General features: G+C 34.6%; 1 protein-coding gene across 6 annotated transcripts in view; it reads left to right on the top strand.

Moving 5' to 3' along the window:
- The window catches only part of LOC123549592 (PH domain leucine-rich repeat-containing protein phosphatase 2-like), a 108,227-nt gene that overhangs the window by 59,391 nt on the left and 29,093 nt on the right, over positions 1-19,743 (top strand). For 4 of the 6 annotated variants that reach the window (XM_053545182.1, XM_053545181.1, XM_053545180.1 and 1 more), the window contains 3 exons: positions 10,899-11,524; positions 18,138-18,272; positions 19,370-19,554. In XM_053545182.1, coding sequence (XP_053401157.1) covers positions 10,899-11,524; positions 18,138-18,272; positions 19,370-19,554 — 946 coding nt within the window. Of the gene's footprint in view, positions 1-9,833; positions 10,327-10,898; positions 11,525-18,137; positions 18,273-19,369; positions 19,555-19,743 lie in introns of those variants that run through there. The other 2 variants (XM_053545178.1, XM_053545179.1) reach the window with 2 other exon arrangements.

Here is a 19,743-nt window from a genome sequence, read left to right as displayed (position 1 = left end):
AGTAAGCATAGGATTGCATACTGTGATTCTTATTACCATTAGACTGTGTATTTTTTTTTCTACATTTTTTAATGCCGCTTTATCTACTTTGATGCATTCCATTTCTGAACAAGCCGTGTTATACTGATTTCGGCGGAGCTCTTCCTTTGACAGTCCTGTAACTATTTTAAAAAATGTGACATGATTGTCATATATAAAAAGGAATATTATTAAATTTTGTGAATTTTTGGTATAGTCACTATAGAAATATTTAACATTTTAGTCAAGAATTTTCAAAAGTAAGAAATTCCTGTGTAGATACTGAGAGACCTGTGACATTCCTATATGTAGGTTTGGAAGCTATAGAAACCTGTTTATCACATAGCTTATCCTAATAATTCGCTATTACATGATCCAGTATACTGTTGCCATACGCCTGATTTTGAAAGGCAAATAGTGATAAATCTCAAATATGGTATTAAAACTATGTATGAGGGTTGTTTATAAAGGTTTTCCCTAGAATTGTGTTCCCATCACTAGTAACAGTCAGGAAAACCATTTCAAATCAGCAACTTTTCTGCTACAAACTGTTCTTGACTATAGCTACTAAGGTTTGACATCTTGCATGTTGAAATATTAATACCTAGCTGCAAATACAAAATCGCCTCAACTAAAGTCTGTAATATGCAAGTGTGGGCCTGCAGATTTAATGTCAGTCCGGCATTACTGTCATAAACAAATGACCAAAGAAAACACACTAAATATAATGCTTGTTATGGTACATCTAATTTCTAGCAGATACATGATATTCCAAAATGATATGAATCTTATATGTCTTTGTTGACCAAGTTTGAAGCAATGGCAGAAGTTTATGTATTTGTTTAACAACCCTTTTGTAATATTAAAAGTTTCGTATTATTTTTACTTTTTGGTATAATTTTTGACTTATTGAAGGATCCCTTATGAAAAACCTTCCCTATTGTCAGTGTGTGGTCAGTTTATGTCCAGTGTGTTTCCAGTCAATAATACTCTAAAATCCAGTTACTTGCCAGCCTATTTCCAGAGCTGACAATAAACTGATCCAGTGTGTTGCCACTGAATAACCATCATGTGTCCATGTGCTTGTCAGCTGATTTCCAGACCTGAAAACCAGCTGTAAAATTTAACTTCCAGTCTGCTGTCAGTTCATATACAGTTTGTTGTCAGTGATGTTTGTAATGATGTTTTAACAAAATTTCATTGATTTTTCATATAAAACTATTTGAAGGAGCTAAATTATATAGAGGTATCTGGAAATAAACACTGACAACAATCTGGCAACAAACTGGTATGCAATGTCAATCTGGCAACACACTGGATACACAACTGACAACAAGCGGCTTTTTGGACTTTCCAGTCTGTTGTCCTTGTATTGTCAGTGCACAGCCAGTCAACTGGAAATATTTTTCTGACAACACACTGGCATATTGCCAGTGTGTTGTCATTGTATTGTCAGTGTATAGTCAGTCACAACATGCCAGGCTCTCTTACATGGACAAGAGAAACACTTTAGCAAACTTCATTATTTAAAGTTTTAACTAAATTCCTTTATGCAGTACAAAGTTATGAGCACTTATACATTAGTGTTTTTTTGTTTTGGGTTTTAACGCCATTTTTCAACAGTATTTCAGTCATATAACAGCGGGTATACATTAGTGTAGCAGATGGACTAGTTTTGTTTGTTTGTTTTGGGTTTAATGCTGTTTTTCAACAGTATTTCAGTCGTGTAACAGGGGGCAGTTAACCTAACCAGTGTTCCTGAATTCTGTACCAGTATAAACCTGTTCTCTGTAAGTAACTGCCAACTTTCCCACATGAATCAGAGGTGGATGACTAATGATTTCAGACACAATGTCATTTATCAAATAGTCACGGAGAACATAAGCCCCGTCCTAAGATCGAACTCGTGACCCCATGTTCCGTAGATCGACGCTCTACCTACTGAGCTAAAGATGGACTAGTATCCCAATATATCGCTTACTACTCAGTGTTACTAATTTTTTTTATTTCCCCCTTGGAAAATTGTCTTTATTACCATTATATTGTCATAGCATTGTCAGTGTATGGGAAGTTTGTTTCCAGTTTAGTGTCAGTATATATTTTTTTCTATTTATCCTTATTAATGTTTAATACGAATTTTAATGTGACTTAAAACCTTCATTTGCTTGTGACTCAATTTTAATACCAATTAAGATTTGCAATATTTCAGTTATGAATAATATAATATTGAAACCAAAGGAAATTTGACAAAGATTATGGTAAATATGCAAGTTTAATTTTACAGGGTAGCGAAAATACATGACTTTTAAAATTTCTGTATCTGTTTAGCAAAAATACTTGTTGTGGACAGAATCTGTGTTACAATGAAAACAAGTAACTGTAAAATGATGAAAAAGTACCTTTACAATGTGCCCATCAATGCTGGAAAACTATTGAAAACTGAAAATAGTTTTGGAGGGAAAAATGCAACACTCGGTCATTTTGATAAGGTGTCTTGTAATATTTGTTTTGCTGTGAAAATTGCTAAGATGGGTATATTGCCAGTGTATTGCCATTGTGTAGCCAGTGCATTGTCAGAATCTGCTCTGAGTAAATTTATATCCAATGTACTGTGAGACAGACAGAAAATCCATACAATATTGTCACTTATGTAATTTTTATCTCGATTATTCAAAGAATAGAAGTTATTGGACATTGCACTATGTTTTCTTTTTTTTTTTTTTCTTTTTTTTTTTTTTTTACAAAATTATAGATTGAAACTAATTACACACTTGTTCAATGTCATAACCTGACATGTACTAAGCAGGTCCCATAACTATACTTTTTCCCAAAATTAAGCCCCTTTTTCCACACAGCATTTTTTGCTTAAGTTTTTGTATGCAAGCTGGTATCTCAGTACTCATTCAATTCGATTATAGAAATTATGTTTTTTATTTCCAGTTTCTTGCCATTTTCCTGCCAGATTTCTTCCAGACACTGGAAACAAGCTGACAATATTGTCAGTGTGTTTACATGCTGATTGTTATGAGCCAGTTTATTGTCATATAGTTTGCAGATTATTCCCAGAAACTGGAAATAATATGGAAATAGTGTCCATATTATTTTCAGCTAAACTTTTTTTCTTGGAAGTTTGTTCCCATATAGGAGTCAGATTATTTCCAGTTACCTTTTTTTTTTGACAGACTGTTGCCAGATCATTGACAGTTACATTGCAGCTTAATGCCAGCTTGTTTCCATATTTCATTTTCGTAAGGGGAAGATCTTGATCAGGGTACCATATGTTTATTTCCTTAAAAGCTGATTTTTAGTGCCTTGTTCAATTTCTTCATGTCTATTTTCATTTTGCTGTTGATAAAAATATTTTAACACATAGATTTTACAAACTTGCTGCAATTAAAGAACAATATTAAAATGACATGAAAAGAAATAATGCTTGTAAAAGAAAGAATCATAAAACCTTTACATATCATAGAAACTTCATCTTTGTTCCCTGTAAACAATTGGAACTATTATTTCCAAGGATTTAGCGAAACGATTGAACTTGTGTCACAATTCCACAAAAGGAGAATAATTTATGTTGCCAGTAACAAAAGACCGATAGCATTGAAAATCATTTTCCGAATATTACGATTGATTTTAAAACTGTGTGTTATTTAATAGTATTTTTCAATAGAAATTTCAAATAGAAATTAGACACCAGTAGATAAATATATGTAAATGAATAATTTTGAACTGAAGGGGAGTTATGTAGGAATTATATAGGATTATTGCTTGTTTAGAGTAGGATTTACAGTAATCTTTTATCAAACAGAAACCTCAAGTGTAAATTTACCACGACCTTATGGTCTTTGATGTAGTCAATGGATTTGAAATTTTCACTTTAATCGCAAAAATGGCTTCTTTTACTTTGAAATGAAAATTGAAAAAGAACTGCATGGAGTATAGAGACTGGATGAATTATAGGAATTTTTAGCACTTTAACATGAGACAATGGATACAAATATACTGGATTTATTCCTTTTTAATTATTTATCATTATAAAATCGTACTGATGTAGAAAAGTGTATGTTGTAAAAATTTGATACTGAAAAATTGGTGGTGCTGAAATATGTAGATATTTGATTGATGTATTTCATAAAATGCAACCAAGTTTATGATTTATGCAGGTCTAATAAGTATGTATATAAATGTATTTCATTGATTAGACAGACCTAATAGCAACAGCTGTACCTCTCAGTGTTGCACAATATTTGTTTTTTTAGTGTTTCTTTTTCCATACAAAGTTTCTTGAAACGTGCTTCACAGCATATTCTGTGGCACAGTTTTGGTGGTTACTAAATGAACACAGATATTCTTGGGAGACATGAACCAATTTTATTGAAACAACCACTTCTGATTTTCTCCATGGTTTAAAAACAGCAGAAATGAAAAACTGAGTCAGTTTTAATGCACATTAAGTATCAAATAGCATGTGCGACATTAACAGTGGGGGACCCTATTGAAAATCTTCCTATAATTTGAAATAACTACTCCGATTTACTGAAGGTACTAATTTATTTGTATAGGCTGAACCAGTAGGGGCCCAGAGGGGACCCCAGGACAAATGTTAGTCATGATAATTTATTGGACTGAAATGAATGGGTATTAAATGATTGACCACTGTAAAGAAGATGTGCTAGTTCAGATAACAGTAAAAATGTTGTCAAAGTAGTTAGTGAGCATGTTAAAAAAAGATTTATCAACTGACAAGGATTTTATAGTGAACTTGATGGAGGGATTCAGTATGACATTGTGTCAATCACGGATTTACATTCTATATGTTTCAGTACTGCAGCATTATTATTGATTAAGACAAAATGATAAAAAAATTGTCTGCCTAATAATAGTATATTAAGATCTTTGGATTGTAAGGTAACTTTTGCTAGTCAGCAGATGCTTCATGATTTATACTGAACATTTAAGACAAAATATGGCATATTTATTTTGAACTTTTACAATGCTGTTGTTTGGTTAATAATGTACAGGAGTGTCTCTTGCATCAGTTCCTGTCCAGAGATGGAATCCTGAGAACATGGCTTTCTAAACTTGTCTTTGGAACAATGTTGGGACTAAGAAAAAGTTTGTGTACAATTAACCTGTTAAAGCCTCTGAATGGTGTTTAAATTTGCAACTGACAATTTGTTTGTTGACCTTGTTGTCTCCATGTTTCACTTTTTCTATATTTGAGCCGCACCGTGAGAAAACCAACATAGTGCATTTGCGACCAGCATGGATCCAGACCAGACTGCGCAGGTGCGGCTCATAGTGCTCATGGTGCGGCTCATTTCAGTAATGTTCACAGCCATGCGTACACCTGTTAAATTTCAATTTGGCTGTTCCTGTTGGGTTTTTGTCTGTCTTTGAATTTTGATTTTGAAAATGATACTGAAAGTAAGAAGTTACTTAATTGATATAGTAAGTTCTTGTGCATTTAGACAAATCAATACATCAGTAACTATTAGAAGAGGAGCTAAATTGCAGGAGAGGTGGGTGGATTGGTGAAGATTTCCTAGGAATTTTCAGGAGGGGAGTATTTCCTGTCACACCAGTGTTTAGGCAGTCATATGCATGTTTATGTTATTTGGATAATAATGTAAACAAAACAAACCACATTTGTTTGTACTTAGGGCATGGCGTAACTTCAAAGTTGCATATTATAATCTTTACAAACATGCATTGTCAGGGGTAACATGGAAACCACACTGTTGGTAATACTGGAAACTAATAAGTGCTGATTAAAACTTATTAACATAGGTTTAGGGGGATGATTTATTCACAGATATATGTACTAGGTATGTCTTTTTATTGTCAAAATATGAATTATCAACAACTTCCCAGGTTAGAAGAAATGCACAAAATTACAATAGTATAATGCAGCTTCACTGATCAGCTGATTCAAGCTCTTACTGGTGTTGCTCAGAAGGAGCATTGGCTGAGAAGCAGTAGATCTCTTTTTGGCTTGAATTTTTCCTTCTCCCCTTACGAAAATGAAATATGGAAACAAGCTGACATTAAGCTGCAAGGTAACTGTCAATGATCTGGCAACAGTCTGTCAAAAAAAAAAGGTAACTGGAAATAATCTGACTCCTATATGGGAACAAACTTCCAAGAAAAAAAGTTTAGCTGAAAATAATATGGACACTATTTCCATATTATTTCCAGTTTCTGGGAATAATCTGCAAACTATATGACAATAAACTGGCTCATAACAATCAGCATGTAAACACACTGACAATATTGTCAGCTTGTTTCCAGTGTCTGGAAGAAATCTGGCAGGAAAATGGCAAGAAACTGGAAATAAAAAACATAATTTCTATAATTGAATTGAATGAGTACTGAGATACCAGCTTGCATACAAAAACTTAAGCAAAAAATGCTATGTGGAAAAAGGGGCTTAATTTTGGAAAAAAGTATAGTTATGGGACCTGCTTAGTACATGTCAGGTCATGACATTGAACAAGTGTGTAATTAGTTTCAATCTATAATTTTGTAAAAAAAAAAAAAAAAAAAAAAAAAAAAAAAAAAAAAAAAAAAGAAAACATAGGGGCATGTCCAATAACTTCTATTCTTTGAATAATCGAGATAAAAATTACATAAGTGACAATATTGTATGCAGATTGGCTGTCTGTCTGACAGTACATTGGATATAAATTTACTCAGAGCAGATTCTGACAATGCACTGGCTACACAATGGCAATACACTGGCAATATACCCATCTTAGCAATTTTCACAGCAAAACAAATATTACAAGACACCTTATCAAAATGGCCAAGTGTTGCATTTTTCCCTCCAAAACTATTTTCAGTTTTCAATAGTTTTCCAGCACTGATGGGCACATTGTAAAGGTACTTTTTCTTCATTTTACAGTTACTTGTTTTCATTGTAACACAGATTCTGTCCGCAACAAGTATTTTTGCTAAACAGATACAGAAATTTTAAAAGTCATGTATTTTCGCTACCTGTAAAATTAAACTTGCAGATTTACCATATCTTTGTCAAATTTCCTTTGGTTTCAATATTATATTATTGATAACTGAAATATTGCAAATCTGACTTTGTATTAAAATTAAGTCACAAGCAAATGAAGGTTTTAAGTCACATTAAAATTCATATTAACATTAATTAGAATAAATAAGAAAAAATATATACTGACACTAAACTGGAAACAAACTTCCCATACACTGACAATGCTATGACAATACAATGGTAATAAAGACAATTTTCCTAGGGGGAAATAAAAAAAATTAGTAACACTGAGTAGTAAGCGATATATTGGATACTAGTCCATCTTTAGCTCAGTAGGTAGAGCGTCGATCTACGGATCATGGGGTCGCGAGTTCCATCTTAGGACAGGGCTTATGTTCTCCGTGACTATTTGATAAATGACATTGTGTCTGAAATCATTAGTCATCCACCTCTGATTCATGTGGGGAAGTTGCAGTTACTTACAGAGAACAGGTTTATACTGGTACAGAATTCAGGAACACTGGTTAGGTTAACTGCCCCCTGTTACATGACTGAAATACTGTTGAAAAACAGCATTAAACCCAAAACAAACAAACAAAACTAGTCCATCTGCCACACTAATGTATACCCGCTGTTACATGACTGAAATACTGTTGAAAAACGGCGTTAAAACCCAAAACAAAAAAACACTAATGTATAAGTGCTCATAACTTTGTACTGCATAAAGGAATTTAGTTAAAACTTTAAATAATGATTCCAGTTTGCTAAAGTGTTTTTCTTGTCCATGTAAGAGAGCCTGGCATGTTGTGACTGACTATACACGACAATACAATGACAACACACTGGCAATATGCCAGTGTGTTGTCAGAAAAATATTTCCAGTTGACTGGCTGTGCACTGACAATACAAGGACAACAGACTGGAAAGTCCAAAAAGCCGCTTGTTGTCAGTTGTGTATCCAGTGTGTTGCCAGATTGACATTGCATACCAGTTTGTTGCCAGATTGTTGTCAGTGTTTATTTCCAGATACCTCTATATAATTTAGCTCCTTCAAATAGTTTTATATGAAAAATCAATGAAATTTTGTTAAAACGTCATTACAAACATCACTGACAACAAACTGTATATAAACTGACAGCAGACTGGAAGTTAAATTTTACAGCTGGTTTTCAGGTCTGGAAATCAGCTGACAAGCACATGGACACATGATGGTTTTTAAGTGGCAACACACTGGATCAGTTTATTGTCAGCTCTGGAAATAGGCTGGCAAGTAACTGGATTTTAGAGTATTATTGACTGGAAACACACTGGACATAAACTGACCACACACTGACAATAGGGAAGGTTTTTCATAAGGGTCAGTATAACTGCTGGCATATAGGGGCAAATCACCAGGATAGAATCAGTTCCACTAGCATGTTTTCTTGTACTCAGTGAACTGATTGGAGTCCAGTATTTCGTATTAAGTCTTTTGAACTGGTTTAAAAACACCTTTAACATAACACAAGTGTTAATTTGTCATTTCAACCCAGACATTCTTTATGTAAGGTCATTCCTGGTTCATATAGCCTCTTAAACTCTGGAGACGATTTTAAATGTTAAAAATTTAATTTCATGAAAAGTTTGTCAGTAATATTGAGGTTCCTTAAATGTTTTTTCTGGAGATGTGATTCCTTTAATTTATAGGTCAGTTGATGTTCTTTTGTTTTTCATCCATTTAATTTAAGGGTGATAGCATAAAACAGTTGGCAATGAATTGCCAGCTCCTTTTTGGGGTTGGCCTAAAAGCTCATTCTATCTGTAAAAAAATCCTATGGAAACATAGAATACAACCTAGAAAAATTATAGCAGACTAGGATCAAGATGATTGCATTTAATGCTGGAGTAATAATAATGTAACTGACATGTACACACATGGGGTTTTCCTCCGTCAGTTATAAGAAATCTGTCAGTTTAGAATTTGATATAATAAACTCTTTGAATTGTAAAATTTCTATTACAAAAAAGTAACATACAGATTTTCAGTTTATAGTTTAAGGACTCGCAAGACAGTATTTTTCTGTTGAAAATGTTGATTTTTGATTAAAAAAAAATGAAGTGCACAATGTCGTACTTTATCTTTTCAATTTCTCATAACTATTTGATTAATGTTTCTTAATGAATAATTAAGTATATTTTCCTTTGTAAAATAACTCTCCATCATGTATTTCATTTATACCAATAGGTTACTATGGGTATCATACACTCTTGGATATGCTTCAATGAAATCTCCAATTTTCTTGTTTGTCTGGGTGAAGTTTTAAAAAAGAAAAAAGGTGTTTTTCGTATTAAAATATAGTGAAAAATATTTTTGGAATGAGGGTTATTTGACAGTTTAATCAAGATTGTCCTGATAAATGTTAGTTTAACGTGTTAAGGTTTCAGATGTAAGAAAATTAGTTGTTTTGTGGATTTTTTAATGGCGGATAATAAGTGCATTGTGTAGTTCTTTAAAACCGTGTTTAAAAAGGTGTAATGTTTAGCTAATTTTTCATATTTGCTTAGCACTAGTCACCTTTCAAGGCGATTTTAAGTTTGTCAATATTAGTTTGGTATCAAATTTTGAAATTTAGCTCCAGTTTCAAATATGTAACAGGGATAGCAATCAGTTTTAAACTGAAAGTGAGATAAATGATATTTTTATGTCTTCCGAATTTGTCAGTGATGGTTACTCATATAATTGTGGTTAGTTTTGATGATGGATTATTTGTGTGGGTAGATCACTTCTTCTGACCACAGTTTGTTTTGTAGGGAGAACTTATTTGTAGGCAGATGTCTGGTTAGCGCTTCTAGTGTTTTATATTCAGGGTGTAAACATGCTTTGTGATCTTCATTGTCATAGTCTATCTTTTCTTCGCAGATGAAAAAACGGTTGACAGTTGACTATGAAATTTATTTGTGCATAATCTAAACATGCATAATAGTACAATACAATTCATTTATGTTGTTTGAAAATTTGCCTTATAGACTAGAAGGAAGTGTTAAGTGTCAAGTTATATAATAAACTATAATTAATGATGGAGTTACATTTATCTCACATGGAATAGAGGTGACTTTTGAATAAAGGAGTTTTGTAAAATAATTTTATGTTACAAACAGTCATGTGTTTGTGAAAAATATTAATGGGGACACATACCAAACATGAAAGACTGTACTGTTGCTATGGATACAGGAATGGATTATGATAGGAAGGGGCTAGTTGTCCCCTGTAAACGTAATATGGTGTTCAAAATGTCTCTGCTTCCTATACGGGATTCCAAAGCGTAAGTTATTTCAGTTGCTTGAAATGTATACCTTTGTAGGACTGGTTTACTCTAGTGCTTTAGTAGTTGTAAATAGAAATAAATGTAAGAAAAAACAACAAAAAGTTTGTTTGTAGTGAACATTACCAAGACAGACATAACTTGTACCAGTCACACTTTGTATACCTCAATATAACCATTCAGGTAGGATAGAAAAAAATACACCCACATATTTTGCATAATGAGTTCAGGCTAGCAAACATTCTTCATTATCATTCTATATTTGAATTAAAAAAAGACTTAGTGTCTGCTAATCTGTTTACAAATACTCTTCAGAATCAATGAGTTTCATACAAATATTCAGGAAAAAAGAATTTCATCTTGTTCTATGATGTGGTTTGTCCAGGTGTGCAATTTCTTGATGGAGGGCATATTCTACAGCTGGTCTTGACAGTCTGAATTGCACATGAAAGATTGCCTTTCATTCTTTATAGATTATCCATTTCATTAGGGGTAAAAATTAGTCCGATTTTTTTTTTTGCATGGTCTAACATCTGTTTATATCTTCCATTAAGTTTCTTGTTTGTTTGCAGGACGAGTGTAGAGATAGAGATGCCGGCAGGTTCAAGCAGTGAGACTGTTGGAAATCATAGTGCATACAGTCATGGCAGCTCCAACAGTCATAGTACAGCAAAGTCACGTATGAGTCGTGGCACAGATGCCTGGTGGAGTGTCCGAGATTTCATACAACCGGAAATATCTAACCCGCACTCGGTATCATTCAGTAAAGCAAATGACGATGACACGTGGGATTTGTCGGATTCTATTGTGGATCTTTATAAAGAAGTGGATAAGTATGATGGTGTTCACATTCAGTCACCTACAAATCGTAATGCAAAAGTTGACGTTCAAGAGTGGATACAGGAAGATACAAGTAATGGATTTGTTCATGTGTTCAAATCAGACACGGATAGAAACCCGCGTATGTTTCCTTGTACATTAACTACAACTGCACAAAAATTGTGTATTCAGTGTGGAATGCCACCAAACTCGTTGCATGTGCAGTTTAATGGTGATATAATTCGTAGACTGGATCAGTTTGATAGTCCATTAGCTATACAGAATGAGTACTTACAGAATATTGGATATACCGACCAAAGGAAGATACAGGATGTTGGTGCTATGGAAGATCTGGAATATCTAGTCAAATTCTATGCAGGTAAGTGTAAGTTCTACACACATTTAGAAGCTAGTGTTTAAAGCTAAATCCAGTTTTATCAGTTTTACTATGGAATGCCGGTCACGACATGCCAGTTGCTACTTGCAAGTTGCTACTTGCTACTTGCCAGTTGCTACTTGCAAGTTGGGTAAAATTTATATGTACACCATATGATTGCATTTGGCATGATGCGTGGTAATTAGCAAGTGGCAACTGGCAAGTAGCAATAAGCAAGTGGCAACTAGCAAGTAGCAACTGGCAACTGGCATGACGTGACTGGCATTTCATAGTTTTACACTTTTTGAACTTGGAAATCAGTTAAATGTTTCATACCAGTCCATATTTTGCCTAACCTGTTTGTCATATGGCTTTGAAACTTTTGACCACTTGTTTACCATCAATATTAGTCTACATATGTAGTCAAGACTACATAATAAGGACACTTTGGCTCAGTTTAGTTAAGTTTCGCATACCATTCTGTATTTTGTCTGAACTGTTTTATATATGGCTTTGAAACTTTAAACACTTGCTCACATTGCCATATAGTGCAAGACTTATCCAGTTCCACAAATACAGGTACATTGTTTGTCTTATCTATTTTTCTTCTTTTGTCTGAAAATCTCTGGTAATATTTTGACCCCATACTTCCATCAGTTTTTCGAATAGTCAAGCGTGCTGTCAACAAACATATCTTGTTCTATAAGGTTATGCCTCTTTTTATTTGCCCATGAAAGTAAACATGTTATGTTAACATCTGCAGTAGGTGGGAGGCATCTACTAAAGCTGTCCACTCTCAGAATTGAGCAGTGTTAACCAATGGTCACTTTGCTTGTTTATGAGAATAATATCTACACCAGGTTCAGTAACCAGCTTGATTGTCCCATTGACTCTTGATTTATGGGCCCTGAATGACTCAAAGTATCAATAATTGACAGCATCTGCTCTCTAACTTGAGCGGTTCTTAACCAGTGTTCACCAAACTCAGTCACAGTATCAGTGAGTATAATATCTTGGTAATGTTTGATAATCAGCAGGGTTTTGGAAGTCTTTCTGGAGTTATAACCCTTGAATTTCTCAAAATTGTGAAAATTGATTATATTATTATGACAGTATCCATCCTCTTATCAAATGTTCCCCAAACTTGTTCACAATGCTTCTTGGCATAACATCTCAGTCAGGCTCAATAACCAGATGGATTGTCTAAGTAGCTGTTGAGTTAAGGCCCTTGAATTACAAAAGAATTGTGAAAATTGACAGTGTCTGCTCTTTAACTTGAATATTTCTTAGTCAGTGCTAACCAAAGTTAGTCACAGTACTTGTTTATGGGCATAGTATTTTAGAAGAGTCTGATATCAGCCGGATACTCTCAGTAATTCTTGAGTTATAGCACTTGAATTACATAAAATTATAAAAATTGACAGTGTCCACGTAATAATTCTTAATGAAATGTTTACCAAACTAAGGCAGCATTATTATCTTGCCCAAACTCTTTGCCTTTCTGGAGTTACGGTACTTGAATTAGTCAAAATTGAGAAAATTAACAACTAACTAGTATCAAAAAGTAGAGTATTCTATACAAGAGCTGTCTGAGGACGGCAACGCTCGACTATTCAACAGCCTTGTCAAGTGAATGAATATTAAAGTCCGAAAAGGGGCATAATTTTGTAATTGCAACACAGGGTTAAGGAACCTGTACAATCCATATCAGCTCATGACAATGGACAGTTGTGTAAAGTTTCAATCCATTCCCATTAGTGGATACTGAGATACCAGCTTACATACAAAACTTTAACCGAAAATCGACCTAAAAGTAATCTGCTGTGATGAGCAAAATCATATTGTGACAGTTTGACACAAAAAAATTGCGACTAAAACATTTCTTTGCTGTAGCTTTGGACCAATAGTTATTTCATTTAAGCAGTTTGAAATGTGCACAATAAAACAGGATCTAATAGTGGATTGACTCAAATATAAGTAAAATCATTAACAATTTTTCTATGATATTTTTTAATGTATAATATTAAGAAAGAAGTATAATTAAACTGTGCAAAAGAAATACCATTAAATCTCATCAATCAAGTAGCCTGTTGTTGTTGGAAATGAAATATGAGAATTTCATTTTGAAGTATCAAATAACATTTTAAAAAACTTCATTATATTTGGTAACACCCTTTTAACAAACTCAGCATCAAGTTTCTCTTCTTTGATTCTCTTATTTATATATTTTATTTCTTTCACTAAGTAAATAATGTCATTTAAAGAAAAGATATTTTAGGTGTGAATCAGAAATAAAATTTGTCTGTTTATCTTTTAATACATTGACATCATCCGTTGATGAAATACTATAATACCTTTTCCACATTTCTGTTGAGGTATTCCATCTAAATTGAATCTGTAAGGTGTAAAAGAACTGAGTTACCTTTTTTGTTGGGCTTAAAATCACACTGTCATATGGCAACTTTCAAGCTTTTCATGGCGGAGAAATGGTTATTGCATCACAGGCGGGCACCTGGGTATAGTCACCAACCTTCGGTAAGCCAACTGAATAGCTTCCTTACATGATGTATTTGATGCCCCGAGCTTGAACCCACATAGGTCAGTGGCAAGTGTTTCAAAGTAAGCGACCTTAACCATTCGGCAGAAGAAGAGTTACAGTTCTTATAATGTTTCACAATACTTGTAAGGGTGGATTCATTTAACTTGCCGTTTGAATTAAATATGTTCTGCAATTTTCTAGAAGTCTATGGTAGTGAGGTCAGTGAGGACAATAAATCTATTAAGTCAACTAATGTCACTTTCTTGCCCACTTGATTGCAGAAAGTTGTCCTTCTGTTTAAGTAAGTCTTCAAAAACAAAATTATAACCTGTAAGGTGCAGTATATTCTTAATGAAATAAAAGCGGAGACAAGAAAAAACACGATCAACAACTATACAGAACTATTGCTGTAAGCGTTAAGGTTCTAAATTATGTTCAGTATCACAGAAATGTTGAATAAAAATGTTATAAAGATTACATCAAACTACTAATTCTGAATATGAAAAAAATAACCAAAATATAAAAAAGAAACATAGTCACTCAAAAAGGTCATTGTTCATTACGGACTTTGATTTTTTTTAAACAGTTAATTTGAAAGGATTTTGGTCTCTAGATGTATAATGCGATAACTTTGTAAAATAAAAATGCCTTTCAATCAGATATTTAATAATGTTTTCAGTTTTGCGTAAATAAGAAAATTGGTTATACCTGATTGGAGAGGGTTTATCACAACATTAACCCTTATTTAATCATTATGACATATTTAAGTTAGTTAAGATATTGTGGGAAATACTCCTATTTTGTTGTGGCGACGACCTTTCATTTTGGTCTTGTTAGCCCACCATCATCAGATGGTGGGCTATTCAAATCACTCTGCGTCCGTGGTCCGGCGTCCTTCCGTCCATCCGTCCTTCCGTCCGTCCGTCCTTCCGTTAACAATTTCTCGTTATCGCATCTCCTCAAAAACTACCAGGGGGATTTTGACCAAACTTTGTCAGAATGATGTATTGGTACCCTAGTTGTGTCCCCCTGAAAATCAGAATGGTTCAACAAATTTTTAGTAAGTTATGGCCCTTTGTTTATTTCTATAATTTACATAGATTTATATAGGGAAAAACTTTGAAAACCTTCTTGGCCAAAACCACAGAGCCTAGGGCTTTGATATTTGGTATGAAGCATCATCTAGTGGTCCTCTACCAAGATGATTGAAATTATTTCCCTGGGGTCTAATATGGCCCTGCCCGGGGGTCACATGGTTTATATAGACTTATATAGGGAAAAACTTTGAAAAACCTCTTGTCCAAAACCACAGGGCCTAGGGCTTTGATATTTTGTATGTGACATCATCTAGTGGTCTTCTACTAAGATTGTTCAAATTATCCCCCTAGGGTCAAATATGGCCCCGCCCCGGGGGTCACATGGTTTTACATAGACTTATATAGGGAAAAACTTTGAAAATCTTCTTGTCCAAACCACAAAGCCTAGGGCTTTGATATTGTAATGTAGCATCGCCTGGTGGTTCTCTACCAAGTTTGTTAAAATTATCCCTCTAGGGTCAAATATGGCCCCGCCCTGGGGTCACATGGTTCATATAGACTTATATAGGGAAAAGCTTTTAAAAACTTCTTGTCAATAACCTACAACATTCAAATTTGGACCACATGTATGGTTTTGAGTGGCAAGATGAACCTTGACATGAGTTGACCTTGATTTTGACCTTGTGACCTACTTTCACATTTCTGTAGCTACAACCTTCAAATTTGGACCACATGCATAGTTTTGTGCACTGATATAAACTTTGACCTTGACATTGACCTAGTGACCTACTTTCACATTTTTGAAGGTACAGGCTTCAAATTTGGACCACATGCATAATTTCGTGTTCCGAAATGAAATTTGACATTGATTTTGACCCAGTGACCTACTTTCACATTTCTCAAGCTACAGCCTTCAAATTTGGACCACATGCATGGTTTTATGTACCGAAACAAACTTTAACCTTTACATTGACTTAGTGACCTACTTTCACATTTTTGAAGGTACAGGCTTCAAATTTGGACCACATGCATAGTTCTGTATTCCAAAATAAAATTTGACCTTGATTTTGACCTAGTGACCTACTTTCACATTTCTCAAGCTACAGTCTTCAAATTTGGACCACTTGCATAGTTTTGTGTACCGAAATGAACTTTGACCTTAAGATTGACCTAGTGACCTACTTTCACATTTCTGTAGCTACAGGCTTCAAATTTAGACCTCATGCATGGTTTTGTGTACCGAAACAAACTTTGACCTTTACATTGACCTAGTGACCTACTTTCACATTTCTCAAGCTACAGCCTTCAAATTTGGACCACTTGCGTAGTTTCGTGTACCGAAATGAACTTTGACCTTAAGATTGACCTAGTGACCTACTTTCACATTTCTGTAGCTACAGGCTTCAAATTTAGACCCATGAATAGGATTGTGTACCAAAACAAACTTTGACCTTTACATTGACCTAGTGACCTACTTTCACATTTTTGAAGGTACAGGCTTCAATTTTGGACTACATGCATAGATTTGTTTCTGAAGTGAAATTTGACCTTGATTTTGACTTAGTGACCTACTTTCACATTTCTCAAGCTACAGCCTTCAAATTTGGACCACTTGCATAGTTTTGTGTACCGAATTAAACTTTGACCTTAAGATTGATCTAGTGACCTACTTTCACATTTCTCAAGCTACAGCTTTCGAATTTGGACCACATGCACAGTGTTGTGTACGGAAATGAAATTTGACCTTGAGCTAGTCAGTAAGTCTTGAAATTTGGAACACTCAAAAATGGCACATTGGTGGGCGCCAAGATCACTCTGTGATCTCTTGTTTTTTTCTTAACATTTTCCTTACTAACTGAGCTTATGGTGTGATTGGCCTGTTTATGGATGCATTACTTTAAGAAATTGACAAAAACAAATGGTCAGAAAATAATAAAGTTATATTTCAAATGGTCTCATGGCTTAACAACAACAACAACATCAAAGAATACAACACACAAGCAGGCAGGCTCCAGGTTTTTGTTTTATGAAGCTTGTAGTGAAGGGTCATTGTATACTCACCACGTTTTTCAGGGCTATTTTAATACTTGAGCCGTGCCATGAGAAAATCAACATAGTGGCATTGCGACCAGCATGGATCCAGACCAGCCTGCGCATCCGCGCAGTCTGGTCAGGCTCCATGCTGTTCGCTAACAGTTTCTCTAATTGCTATAGGCTTTGAAAGCGAACAGCATGGATGCTGACCAGACTGCGCGGATGCGCAGGCTGGTCTGGATCCATGCTGGTCGCAAAGCCACTATGTTGATTTTCTCATGGCACGGCTCACTTTATGTCATGTAAATTTGATACATTTGGATCATGATATGGAGGTAGACCATGATAAAAATCTACAATTTAGTTATAAAGCTGTGAAGTTGTTTTGTGTCCATTGTACCTTGCAACATTCCTTAGCCAGATTGGGGCACTGATTACTGGAGCGGCAATTCAAAAACACTGTCATACCAACAATTTAAAACGTTACCCAATAAAAACCGGTATTAAACTGTGATTAAAGACAACATTTTCAAAATAGGTATTACTAAGTAAATCTATACCGAGGTATTTTATGTATCTTCCCATCTTCAGTGTGCCCAACCATGTACTGTCATTTTCAAAATTGTTATGTTTCTGAATGTTAAAACCAGATGTTGTTTATTTTATACTTTAGGTGAAATGAAAATTTTAAAATAAATGTTGTATTAATGAAGCAGTTTATTGTATACTCATATAAACCAACAAACATTAGCTATAAAAGCTAAACAACTAAGTTTACAGGAAGCACAGTGGTACCAGTAAGTATCTTTGCCTGTCAGATTGGTGGCTTTGGTCTGATTCCACACTGAAGAATGACAGTGTGGCAGACTGAAAAATTTCCTGTGAACTAAAATCTTCCCAACCTAACCCTATACCTGGTCATTGTAAATGCTAGCTCTTAAGCAAGGTATTATAAATGCAGCCTTTTATCGTACCTGAATATGTCAGTTATTTCCATATGTTTCAGGCAAGCCAGTATCAGATAGTACATACTCACGGAACCAACTATCAACATTTGCCTACGTCAGGAAAGGAAAGTTGTTATATCAATGGGTCAGACGTCTTTGTGTGATCACTGGAACCAGACTGTTGATCTATAGAGGTAAGTCGGCAATTTCCCAGTTTGAATGATTTCAAGCAGCCTTGTCTTCTATTAGAAGTTTTTACAAGAGGTGGTGGTCTGGTGGTTATTGTGTTGGTTGTTCAAGCCATAAGTCATGGGTATGAGCCTCGGTTGGATCACGATATTGCCTTCTCATACGACACCAGTGCTGGTTTTTACAGGAATGGGACTTGAGAGTGATTCAAATAAGTTTCAAGTTTTCATTACAATTGAAATAGTTAATTAAATAGTTCAGAATATTAAACTAATACCAGCTTTAATACTTAGTATTATTTTTCAACTATACAATATTGGACACAATATTACATAATTCGTGCATATCGTTTGAAACAGATTGAGCCAATATTTAACTCATCTTAGCCAGCATTGGATCAGGACCAGAACGCAGAAATCGGGGGTAATATGAGAAAACAGCACTTATATGGGAGTCAAGCATTTATTTATCAGCCTTTCGCCTTGGGCCATTGCAATCTTTCTATAACATATTACAAAGCCAATACGAAATCATTTGATTTACAAGAAATTATTTGGTTAATAACACTATGGTACTGAAAATTTATGGTATTAAAAACTAAATACAGGAAGAGACATTATCAAGGGTCCAGGCAGCTACATTAAACTGCTGAATATATGTAATTTTGTAAAGCCAAAGGCATAGGTGGATGTGGTTGGTCTGTGTCTGTCATCTACCTATTTGTCTTTTGTAATCAAGTTCAGCTTCAAAGGACAGCCCCTCTGAAACTGCAGGTCCAGTACATGTACCATTTTCAAACTTCACAGGTGTGACTCTAGGCTTTGTATGACCCTAAGTTGAAGTTGTTAAATTGATAAGTAATACTGTCTAAGGAATGATCTGAGTATGACAATCACAGACCAGTACCATATTGTCAGCTGGCTTGGACCAAACATATTTTCAATAAGTATGGACCACTTTGAAAGATTTAAGACTGTCATAATGTCATAAAATGTTCTATAATCAGATGTTGAACCAAGATGTGACCACTCTATTCAGAGAAATCAGAACACTGAAAGTATTATTGCCTATGATGAATAAGAATAAAACTCCAACTTTTCAGATAAGACCAAGTCAGGAAGTCCTACCATTGTACAGCTTGCTAAAGGTACGGTGGAGGAAGTGCAGTCTATCAAAGGTCATGATCATGTCTTGAAGTTGACCTCTACTCTTCAAGGTGAAAGGTCAGTGTATTTGTCCTTCACTGATGAGAAAGACTACAACAAGTGGCGGAGGAAAACAAAAAAGGTAAATTATTTAACATAAATGCACTTAATGTAGTTCTGTTCTTTTCAACTCATCTGAGCTTTGTTCAGGGTGAGCTATTAGTATAGGTGGATGGTCTTGCAATGAGCATCCTGCATCAGCGTCTTCTCCTTCTGAAACTGCTAGTCAGAATGACATCAAACTTCGTATATAGCATCTTGGCTCTCACAA

Source organism: Mercenaria mercenaria, chromosome 6, assembly GCF_021730395.1.
Source record: "Mercenaria mercenaria strain notata chromosome 6, MADL_Memer_1, whole genome shotgun sequence".
Lineage (NCBI taxonomy): Eukaryota > Metazoa > Mollusca > Bivalvia > Venerida > Veneridae > Mercenaria > Mercenaria mercenaria.
This window is presented reverse-complemented; position numbering and strand designations above follow the sequence as displayed.